General features: G+C 35.9%; 1 protein-coding gene across 1 annotated transcript in view; it reads right to left on the reverse strand.

Annotated features, from left to right (window-relative positions):
- The window catches only part of wapla (WAPL cohesin release factor a), a 28153-nt gene extending 19089 nt beyond the window's left edge, over positions 1-9064 (reverse strand). The window contains exons 1-7 of the mRNA XM_056477063.1: positions 8857-9064; positions 6798-7248; positions 3594-4227; positions 1494-1795; positions 1264-1379; positions 1077-1169; positions 775-954 (exon numbers count right to left, since the gene is read on the reverse strand). Of these exons, the coding sequence (XP_056333038.1) occupies positions 775-954; positions 1077-1169; positions 1264-1379; positions 1494-1795; positions 3594-4227; positions 6798-7224 (1752 nt within the window). The 5' untranslated portion in view covers positions 7225-7248; positions 8857-9064. The remainder of the gene's footprint in view (positions 1-774; positions 955-1076; positions 1170-1263; positions 1380-1493; positions 1796-3593; positions 4228-6797; positions 7249-8856) is intronic.
- Between the last annotated feature and the right edge of the window lie 2975 nt (positions 9065-12039).

Consider the following 12039-nt stretch of genomic DNA (forward strand, 5'->3'; position numbering starts at 1 on the left):
CTGACGGTTCACTATTCACTATGGGTGTGTGTGTGGTAATAGCCATCACGAGCGCTTGTTTAAATAATTATAAATATGCAGATCAAACTGAATACAATCTTAAATCAACAACACATGGCAAGCAACACGTTGATAAGAACAAATAATCATATTACATTACAAACAACCCAACAAGTTGTTTAGCACGTGTGCATCGCTGCTATTATGTTTATACATGTAATATTTTTCCTGAGGTGATTTAAACCAAAATACACAATGACACTCTATCAAACATATCTACAATGATAAGGAATATGGTTACATAATGAGTTATTAACGCCCAGCAATACTACACAAGGAAGGGATGGACTTTGAAGGAATAAACAATGCGAGGAAAGCTCCATACAGTGTGCTGATCAAGTCTGAACAAGTTTCGCCCACGCATGTGCGAGGCAGGCAGTTCTGTACAATTACCTAATTTATCGGTTTAAAGAAATCGGCCTAACTTTGACATTGGACCGATAATGATAACATTAAAAACAGCATTTATCAGCCGATAACGATATGGCCACCGATATATCGTGCATCCCTACTTAAGACCCAAAATACTTATTTAATAGATGACTATGGTAATCATTTAATAGAATTGGTTCCACTTAGTATAATTACAGTAAAACTAAGGTAATTGTTGGTAATCTTGTAGGCAATCAAACTCAATAAGTAAATATATTCCCTTTCATTACCCCTTAGTTGCAGTCTAAGACCCCGCAATAATTCCTTGCATGTAGTGCTCACCTCCTTGTGCTCCTTCCTGCATTTCAGTGCGGTGACGATGTCCTGGTTCAGCTCAGTGGGGATGGTGACAGACTTGATGACTTTAGGAGGAGGCGGTGGAGCTTTAAACACTCCATCATCTTTATGGGAATTTGTGTCTTTGCTGCTGCTAGTGCTGCTGCTGCTGGATGCACTTGGCTTCTGTAAGGCCAAAAAAACCATTTAGATGTGCAAGAAAATCATTATAAGCTATTCATTATACACATTCTAAATCATTATGAACATTATAAGTTCAGAAATCCTGAAGGAGTTATTTTACACACCGGTACAGCCACAGTATGAGAAGCAGGAGATTGAACTTCCTCTGACTCAGGCTGATTCCAGTGACGAGCGTTATATACAGCTTTAGCAGGAGACTGCATTCAACACACACAAAGTAAAGGAGAAAAAAGTTTAGAAAGTATAAAGATAATAAAGTTAACAGTTTCTGCTAACGTTCTTTAGTCATACTTTTTTTGGTCCGCTGAAGATCTTGCGCCCGATCTCCTTTGACTTGTTGCTTTGCTTTCGGTGTCGTTCTTTCTGTGAGCCCGTAGCTCCCGTTTCATCCAGTGACTCCTGAGAATCTGACAAAGAAAAAAAGGAAATCAACACAAATCCAGAGACTGCTCTACAAATAATAAATTCCCAGCATGTTCTGCTAAATAGGTGCATTAGCATGGATGTGATATTGAGAGTACCTGTACTTAGGCTGCTTTGACTCTGTTGACTCTCCTGCGAGTCGCTGAACTGTGGACTTCCTGTGCCAGTTGACAAAGCCTCTGCCGCTGCTTTCTTTATCTTCTTCCTCTCTCTAGATGCTGAATCGTCATCATCCTCGCTGTCACTCTCACTCAGATCATCAAAACCAAAGTATTTGATCTTGTAGCTGGTGCTGCCGGAGCCAGTGGCGTCTCCATCTGCGTCCTGAGCCTCGTTCTCCTCAAAGCCAAAAAACTCCAGTTTTGTCTCCTTTTTACTTTTGCTCTGAGTGGGTCTAAACCTAAAGGAATTGTAAAGACAATGAAGACAGACATTCAGATAACCAAATATGCTTGCTTTTGAGTTCTACAGTTTTTAAAACTAGGCCATGTTAATATATGGTGGGATTTAAAACTTAAGATTTTTTTTTTAAGAACTAATTTTGCAAATACTTTTTGAATGATTTGCATTTGATGAACTAGGGGACAGTTGACGTGAAGTGCGTCAATGATGTTTAACCACTTTTTTTGAGCCTTGAAAATGGTAGTTGTGCAGGCTGTCAAAAAAGAAACTCCTTAAATTTTATTAAAAATTTCTTCTTCTGTGTCTTGGGAGTGTGTGACTTTTGCGGCAGCTTATCTTCTGATTTGCAACACTATGAAAAACCTGCTTAATTCAAACAGACATTTTTATAACACCTCGACAGATATTCATTTTCGTTTCAAGCAAACTCACTAATTATTTGGCTACATTTTTAAAAGCGTATATATTTAAACGGGACAATATAGAGAAACAAATACATTTCTTAAGACCTTTCAAAGTATTTTTTTTTCATTAAAAACCCGTTTAAAGCCTTAATGTGTGCAAAGACGACACATTTATAATAAACAAGTTGTGGCCTAATGGTTAGAGAGTTGGACCTGTAATCGAAAGGTTCGATTCCCAATCCCAGCAGGAATTGAAGATGAGAAGAATGAATGAACTGAACTCTCTCCATCTTCGATACCCAGCTGAGGTGCCTGACCAAGCCACCTAATCCCCAATTACTCCCCGGGCGCTGGAAGCAATAGCTCCGGGTGTATGCTCACTGGGTGTATGTGTGTGCACTCTCTCTTCTCACTTGTGTGTATGCACTTGGATAGGTTAAAAACAGAGGACCGATTCAGAGTAATGCGTAACCATACTTCACTTTAATGTAGGGTTGCACAGTTTACCGGTTCTATGGTAATATCGTAATACTGTGGCTCCAAAATACTCACAGTGCCACTGTAGTGTGTAAACGGTAATATTGTCATTAACGGTCTATCTACAATACATAATGTTGCATGTGGAAAAGTCACTAAAATGCTCAAACGTTTGTGCAACAATAGACCTTTTCATTTGAATAGTCTGTGGAGCACTTTAAGGTTGCAAAACTGTGGAACTCACATCTTTTAAAGTAGCCTATTGCACTTTTTCTTATGCTTGCGTTCAAACGCATATCTGAATCAGTTCATTTCTGTTCCTCTCGGTATGATTTAGTAGCTACAACAACCGCAACAACCTTTTAAAAAGAAAAACTCACAAAGTGAAATTTTGAATTACTTTGGATTCTTACCTGATAAGACTAAAAATAAAAACAATAGATGAAAAACCCAAAAAAGCAACAGGAAACGTTGAATTTTTTTTTGACCACTTCATATGGCCAAATCTGCTCTTTTTGTATAACGAATTTCATTCAGTATAATTTGTATCTTCATTTTAATGCAATGTTTTTAATGTAATTTTTTGTTGGTCAGTTATCTACAAAATAAACAAAAAGAACTAATGCATTATAGGTGTACAAGTGCTGTGCAAATACTTTTTTCAATAGTAAGCGAATTATGTATTCAATTCAAGTAGGCCTGTGATAACATCTAAAATATAGTATTTCTGACAATTCATAGATTCGAGTTATGAATTACAGTATCAAAATACTATTTGGTATTGTGATACTTGAGCTGGTATAGTATCATAATGTGAATTAATGGTATTGCAACAACCCTACTTCAATGTTCTAAAAATAAAATTACTATAAAATGAATCAAATTAAATAACTGAAGAGCATGTTTGGACTGTACCTGGTAGGCTTGGCAGGCTGTGTGTCTGCTTTCCTCCTGAAGGTTCCTGCTTCTCCAATGTCAGCTTGCACTGGCATAACGAAATCATCCACGCTCCTTTCAATGGAGTCCTGGATGGTCACATTACACACGGACACACAAGATGGGTGAAGAACGGTGTAGTCCCTCACTCGACCCCGACCAGCAGCAGGCTTCACCCCAGAACTCCCAGCAACCCCTGCATTGCTCATCACTGGTGCAGGAGCTGACACCGAACTCACAGCAGGAATTGTCACATCTCCAGCAGCCAAACTATCCGTCTCTTTACCCCGTGGTCGTCTGTACACTCTGTCACTGGATGGTTTAAGAAGGGGAAGCTGCTCAAAGTCAACAGGTTGCTCCACTGGAGGTTCAGGTTCAGCAGGGCACTGCTCTGCACTCTTGAGCCCATCAGAAGAGTTACCAGTCTGAGAAGAACTGCCCTCGCCGGCTCCGGAAGGAGAGTCCTCCCCAAAACTGTCCCAGTCATTGGAGATGTCTCTACTTGGGGTCTTCAAGCTGGAGACCTGGGAGAGCGGTTTATTTACTGTGACACTAGATTTGCTCCAGGTTCCTACAGTACCAGTGACATACGAAGTGGCTGGAGATGTTTTAGCTGCAAAAATAGTGAGAAATATTGAAGTGGCATGTCTTGTGTTACAAAATTGTTAAGATAATGTTGTGAAAACATAAAATGCAGAATAAAATAAAATCTGCTATATTAAATTATTTTTATAAATAATATTTTTATTATTAAAAAACTACATTATAAAGAGCATTTGTTGTTTAAATACAAACATCAAAACAACTTAATAAAAAATATTGTTTAAATACATACTAAAGGACTACAAAATACAAAACTATCTGAAACTTATTCTTATAATATAGACAAAAATTACAATTGTGTGTGTGTATTTGGTTTTCAAAAAAAAACTCACAATGTCATGTAAAAATATGTAAAATATAATATCAGTTTAAACATAACCTACAACAATGATAAAACAGACATACCACAGTATTGTTTAAAATTTAATGTTTGTTACATTGTATTAAATATTTTCTACTGAATCACAAAACTATATATATATATATATATATATATATATATATATATATATATATATATATATATATATATATATATATATATATATATAATAAACTTATGCAACATATTAATGCAAAATTTATGCAATATAGTACATCAAAAACAACAAAATGTGGCAACTCTGAATTCTTAAAAGGATACTTCAGAAAGAAACGAAGATTATATAATTAAATGTATTCACCCTTTATTGCATTCCAAATTCATAATTTCTTTTTACTTTTTCAATTGAGCACAGGGAGATTTGGATCATGAATGATTCAATTAGGATTCTTGTGAGCTGGATTTGCAAAATTAATCCAAAAGAACAACTTGTTCACAAATCACACTCATAAATCTGTCAAGGACACATTAGTCACAAGAATCATTTTATGAGGATTTTACAGTGCTTTTAATGAACTCAAAAACATGAGCTGCGATTAACTGTAAATACATGGACAAAAGCGACCAGCGCGGTCTTCGAAATATCTGCATTTGTGTTGCACAAAAGAAATAAAGTGGGTGTGTAAAATATCATAATAAATGTTTACACAAATATAGATATAATTATTACTATTAGAAGCTTTATGATCCTCAGAGGGTTTTCACAACCTGAGTTCTTGTTTCACTGCTCCTCTAATGGTTGTAATTAGCCTTGCTAAAGAGCCGAGGGAAAGTGTTGAACTGCATAGGGCTGAAAATATCCTGCTGAGCCCCAGAATCCATGCCAGTGTGCTTGCATGAGCACCTCGACCACAGAGCAAAGACTACAGCAGCTATTCTCAGCACTGGAGAAAACCAGTATAACCTGCTGCAGAAACACTGTGACCTCATCACCCCTCGTAGCACAACAGCGTGAGCTCACTGTAATGACACTGTATTATGGGTCTGACTAAAGGTGATCTAGAAGGTCATAGTTAGTAACATGTAATAAACCCAAGCTCATAAGAACAATAGTCAAAGCACAATAATAATTGTGTCATGACAGCATTTTGTGTGTGATAATGAGCATCTAATTGTTTCTCTGGCAATACAGACATACTTAATCTTCAGTCTATATATTTATAAGACATTTTTGATATGGTTTAATTTAAAGGATTTTTTTAGCTTTTCCAAAGTGATTCATAAAATGCAAGTCAAACGTTACAAGCACATTGAAAATATATATATATAACAGGGGCAAAACTAAATCAATCCCCATCTAATGAAGTGAAACAATCGATGTGGGATTATTGATTCCAGCACTATTTTAAACTGATCATTTTACTTCATAATACCTCTATACATTAACATAAGAACCAAGAGTATGTCCATACTTCAATATCAATTAACTTTAAGTTTATTGAAATCACCAAGAACCAAACTTTCAACTAAAACAAACCGTATGTTCTACAGATAAACAATGAACTATGCCTTGAATCATGTCTTTTAAGAAGATAGGAATTAAACTTTGATTCTTATGGATTGGTTTTACAAGTTCTTCACAAATTTTTTAAAAGCTTAATACATTTTGGGTGGAATTTCTCTCTAGGTTTTTTTTTTCTTCACTTTCATCAATTGGTGAAGTTTTGTTCCTCACCACTGGCTTGCTTGGTTTGGGACATGTAGAGCTGCAGATCGATGAATTTGCTCTTCAGTGTTTGGACTTTCAGCAGTGAAATTTAAACCACACTGAACTGAACTAAACTGAACTTCAACTCTGAAAACTGGACTGACACAGTTTCAATTTACTATTATCTTCTATGTCGAGCTGCTTTGACACAATCTACATTGTAAAAGTTCCATATAAATAAAGACGAATTAAATTGAAAAGTAGAATTTCAGAAAACCAACAAAAAACCTTTGTGTTTCTTACTTTTTAGGATGTATTCATGGTAGAAAAAGCTAGTGTTTTGAATGTGATCCTTCAATACATTAGCTCATCTAGTTCACAAAACTGAATGAATCATTCACGAACCAGTTATGAACAAGTTTAGCACAACGAACAAAGCAAGACATACGGAATTGGATTCAGAATTGGAGAGATGTCTACTCGTGTATGATCCTGTTCATTTTGGTGTAAAATATCCCACACAAGTGTTTTTGCAGTAATGATGTCCTACCTGGGCTATTCACACCAACCGGCCCTCTGCTGAGGTTTGTACTGCTTCCCAAGGAGGAAGTACTGGTCACCAGTGTGCCCCCGCTCGGCTTTTCCATCTGGGTCTTTAACTGCTTATTCTTGGATGCTGTAGTATCCGAGTCCATCTCAGGTTGAGCAGTATCTCTGGATGTAACTGCTTTGGACTCCTCATCGCTGTCAAAGCCAAATGGATCCTCTGAGCTGTCGTCATCATCAAAGCGGGGTCGTTTGGTCAGCTCTGAAACATCTGGCTTGAACGAGGGTCGTTTGATGCCCAAATGCGCCTTATAGGTGGACTCTCCCCATTTGGTGGTGAGTGTAGCTTTCTTGTTAGAGAAAACCTCGTCAAACTTTGAGCTGGCTTCTCCTCCCTTCCGCGTGTACGTTTTACTAAATCTTGATGTCATGTTGGCGCTTGTTACATATTATATCTATAAAGAAGTAAAACAAGTTATTAAAATTAGAGGTCAAATTATTAAACTTGCATTATGTAGGAACAAATAGGAGGTTTACATTTTGCTCTAAGGCTACAGTGGAACTGAAATACACAAACTTGATATATAAACTTTTCTAATACGTCTTAGAAGTTAATAACTTGTTAGATAAAACAATTTTGTTAATATATTTTTTTATACGTTCTTTAGCAACTGAAAGCCACTTAAATATAATTTTTAAAATATACACCTTCAGGCAAATCTAACCAAAACATATTTTATGTATTACATATAATATACACTGAAGTAGTATATACTATATATAGACCAGTGGTGTAGTCCTAAAAAAATAGGTGGTGTACTATTATCCACCCAATCCAAATTTTGAAAGTAGGCAAAGAAACGACGAAAGTCAATGCATCTTTGATTCATTCACACATATATATATATATATATATATATATATATATATATATATATATATATATATACATACATACACACACACACACACACACTGCACAGCTGTGGTTTGCTGACTAACTAAAAAACGAGTTCAGGAGCGGGATTCTGCCGCCGTTTTTATATCAAATTTAAAGGGGATTGAGGCGGTCATTTAGTAGTGTACAGGTAATCGCAAAAGTGTAAGGGGGGCTGAATGGAAATATAGGAGGGCTAAAGCAACGCCCATGCTATTTTACAGTTTTACTTGAACGTTTCAGCAAGACATCATTCAGCTGATTTGTTGTGATCTTCGAAAAACTCAAATACTCAATGTACAAAAATTAGGGAAGTCTAATCACCAAAACAAGTGAGTATACCGAGAGTATGTTCCTCAGAAGTCGTAATACCCAAACAGCTCGTGGAAAAAAGTGGGCATACTGAGTATACGTGCGTATAGCAAGGACTACACCACTGATATTACATATAATATAGACTGATGAAGCTCAAGACTGCCATTGTTGTTTGTCTTCTCTTTTGGTTACTGTACACACATAAATGCATTTTTAAGCTTCATTGGCACTCAAAGTTCTGATAGTCACACTGGGCTAAACCAAGATCTTATCTAACGCTTAACTGGATACTATGTGCCATAAAGGCCTGATGTGTCAAAATGTGAGTTAAAAAATTATGTTTATGCAAATTTGCCATTTCTCCTCTCCAGTTAACGGTCTAAAAGGGATTAAAAATAAAACAAAGCTAATTTCTGACACACTATCTCTTACTTCGGGCACGTTTTGTTGGACACATTGTAAACATGAACGGATATTTTCATAATTGACTTGAATATTCTCATCGTTAACACATACTCGTTTAATTTCAAACCTGTACCCTATGACTTTGCTGAGAGGAACACAAACGCAGATGTCAGGCAGTAACGTTACGTTATGTCAGTCGACCCGTTCACTTTCAATCTTTAACATTCAACCTAACATCTTCTTTTGTGTTCTTCCAAACAAATAAGTCTTGCAGATCTGAAGCAACTCTGGTGTGAGTAAATCAGGACACATCTCCTTTTGTGTATGAACTATCCCTTTAACGTAACAAGTAACACTCAATGAACATTGTTCATTTAAACAGATGGTTACATGTTTGCACACTCACCGATCCGCCGTCTTTCCTCTGGGCCTCAGTGCATAAAGCAGCCGCTAAAAAGAAGCCCAAGCGGTTTGCTCAATGAGCAAAAGCGCAATGCGCGGCTGCAGCGCGGTGCAACTGGCAAAAGTACAAACGAGGCCAGATCGTGAAGCACTACTGTTGTTTATTTGTGGAGAGCAGGATCTGTCGGACTGCGATGCGCCATTAGAGTCGCCCCTCCTTCACCGCCCCCAACGTCGGCGTAAACCCTAGCGTCACACCAGAACACTGCTCGACCAATTAGACGGGCGCGATCTGAGCGTCTGTTTAGCAAACGTAGCTCCAATTGGAGGAAATGAAAAAGAAGGCTCGCTCTAATTGGAAGACAACTGCGTAGAATGGGCGGGGCTTAGTAGTGAGGTCGGATAGGTTTTGAATGTTACAAAATAAAAACCAATGTTTTGTGCCTTTTACAATGAGATTCTGTCATATATAAAATCCCTAAAGATAATGAAAACAAAAAGTGCAATTAATTTTCTGTCTTTGATAGACAAGTATAAATTACACGAAAACCCCTTGTCCATTGTATTTATTTATTACGTTTATCTATTATTTTACTGATAATTATTTTATGTAATGTATTATTTTTTGTAACGTATTATTTAGTCATTTGTTCGTTACCTGCACCTGTTTCCTTTTTTTGTATTGTAAAGATGCACTGATAATGCCAAGTTGTTCAATAAAAAAGAATGTTACAAATTATTCGATATTTTTAAAATTATAGCAGCACGCTTTAAAACTATACTTAGTTACATCTTACTAAACGTGCACATATAACCATTCATTTAACCGAAATATCAAAACAGTCATGTTTTTTGGGTCTTAGTTGCATTTTTAATCACATCTGAAAGAACTTCAGATTCTTAACTTAGATTGAAAAAAGAGCAGGATCCCCTTAATCTCTTAGATCCCCAAATAAGATTATATACACTGAGATTACAGTGAATACACGGACCATGGTGGCTCTTAAAAACATTTGGCACATTTTTATGTGTTTGAATCACTTTTGATTATTTTATCTATCTCATCAAGTCATATTTTAGCATTAAATATCTATTAAAATTCAAATTTTTAAATTATTGAAATGAATCACATTTTTATTTATTTGTGTTTTAATGTTTTTGTTTTAAACAAGCATTGGATAGTATCATTAGAATTGTTTTTTTTTTTTAATTATCCAATTTCAATTTTTTTGTCCAACATGCTTCTTAAACATCTTTACTCTTAATTTTAATCTTTAAATTGTTTATTCATTTTTATTATAAAATGAATAGTTCCTGTCTTTGAATATGACTGGTAGAGCTGCACTCTAAGCTGTTGTAAATTGCTCTACAAACATACACCTGTGACCTCATTACCTCAGTATTGTGTGCCCGAGTATGTTCCTGCATCTGTGTTGCTTGGCAATCCACTTTGTTGCAACCACAACCATTTCTATGTAGCTAATTCAAACTCCGCTACACATATGGAGCAACAGTTTTATCTGCATCATGCTTGGAAACACACATTATTTGTTATGCATTTATTGTAAACCTGGGCTTGCTCTAAGATAAACTAATAATGTCAATGCCTGTTCAACTCACACATTTCAACAGCTATTTGCAGGCAACCATGTTTCACCATTCATTCACCATTTGCCTTTATGTTGCATTTACATGATGTGTGTGACTTAATAGTTATTTGCATTAATATTTCGCAATATGGACCATAAAATATTGTTTTTAACATCATACTATTTTACAGAATATAGAATGATGCCTATAAATGACTATTTATATAAATATTAATTACACTATAGCTGTTCCACACCTATTGATTTGTTATTTTACAGTATAACCTTTAACATGCATACATACAATATAAAACTATGTGAAAGATTAATAAGCTTCTCAATCAAAACAACATACAACAAGCTAAGTGTTCTTGAAATACTTAAACTTTTAAGTATATCCAAATCAAAACGTAGGCCAGTATATGTAGACTTTTCCTATATTTACAGCAGAGACAGTAAAGTGCAAAATATCCTCTCACCAGCAGATGGAGCTAATGTTAAACCACGCTGTTCGTTGACCTCTCTTGTGTGTGTGTGTGTGTGTGTGTGTGCGCGCGCGCTTGTGACATCAGGATACAAAAGTACATACTGACATGAATATTTAATAATTATTAAGAGGATATTGTTAATGTCCCCACTTTTCAAAAGGATTATAAAACACACAGTATTCGTTTATTTATAATGTAAAAAAAGAACAGTTTCCTGTAAGGCACAGGTGTCAAACTCAATTCCTGGAGGGCCGCAGCTCTGCACAGTTTAGTTCCAACCCTAATTAAACACAGCTGATCAAACTAATTAAGTCTTTCAGGCTTGTCTGAAACCTACAGGCAAGTGTGTTGAAGCAGGGCTGGAACTGAACTGTGCAAATCTACAGCCCTCCAGAAATTGAGTTTGACATACCTGCTGTAAGGGCAGGCCCATAGCCAGCCTGCTAAAAAGGATGGTTGTTTTTTTACTCAAAAAGTGGACATTTTTGCAGTTATTTGCGTCATTTTCTATTTAATTATGAGGTGTAAATACTGCATTTTAGTGATATTTAAGCACTATTAACTAATTAGCTGGATTAGCTTGCCGGACGGTCATCATAACCACACTTATTGATGTACCAAAAACATTCGTTAAAAATTTAGAGTAAAGAACTATATTAACAATAGCCTGCTTATTTTTAAAATACACATTTATTACGTGATATATCATTAGAAATAAATAGGAATCTGTTAAAATTTTTAATTAAAAACCCTATTGTTATTTATTAGGTAAACAACAAACTAGCCAGCACATTCAACTTTTCTCAGTCAGAATTTGGCATGGCGTGACAGAATGGGTGTCCCAAATTCTGTACTGACAGACAAACACAGTATTCCGCTGGGTCTTAAAGCCTTTTTCGATGGGTTATTTTAACAATTTATTACGGAATATCAGTCAAAATAGGACAAAGAACTCATGTATGGAACAACTTCTGGACCTTTCATTTGTCGAACCATCCGAACCCCCCATAGGGTTAGTGTAGTACAACAGAAAATACAGTATGTACAGTATACAAAAATGGAAAGTAGAACGTCTCCACAATTCACAAAAACAAACCTGCATGTGTGTGA

This window comes from Danio aesculapii, chromosome 17 (genome assembly GCF_903798145.1).
Source record: "Danio aesculapii chromosome 17, fDanAes4.1, whole genome shotgun sequence".
Classification (NCBI taxonomy): domain Eukaryota; kingdom Metazoa; phylum Chordata; class Actinopteri; order Cypriniformes; family Danionidae; genus Danio; species Danio aesculapii.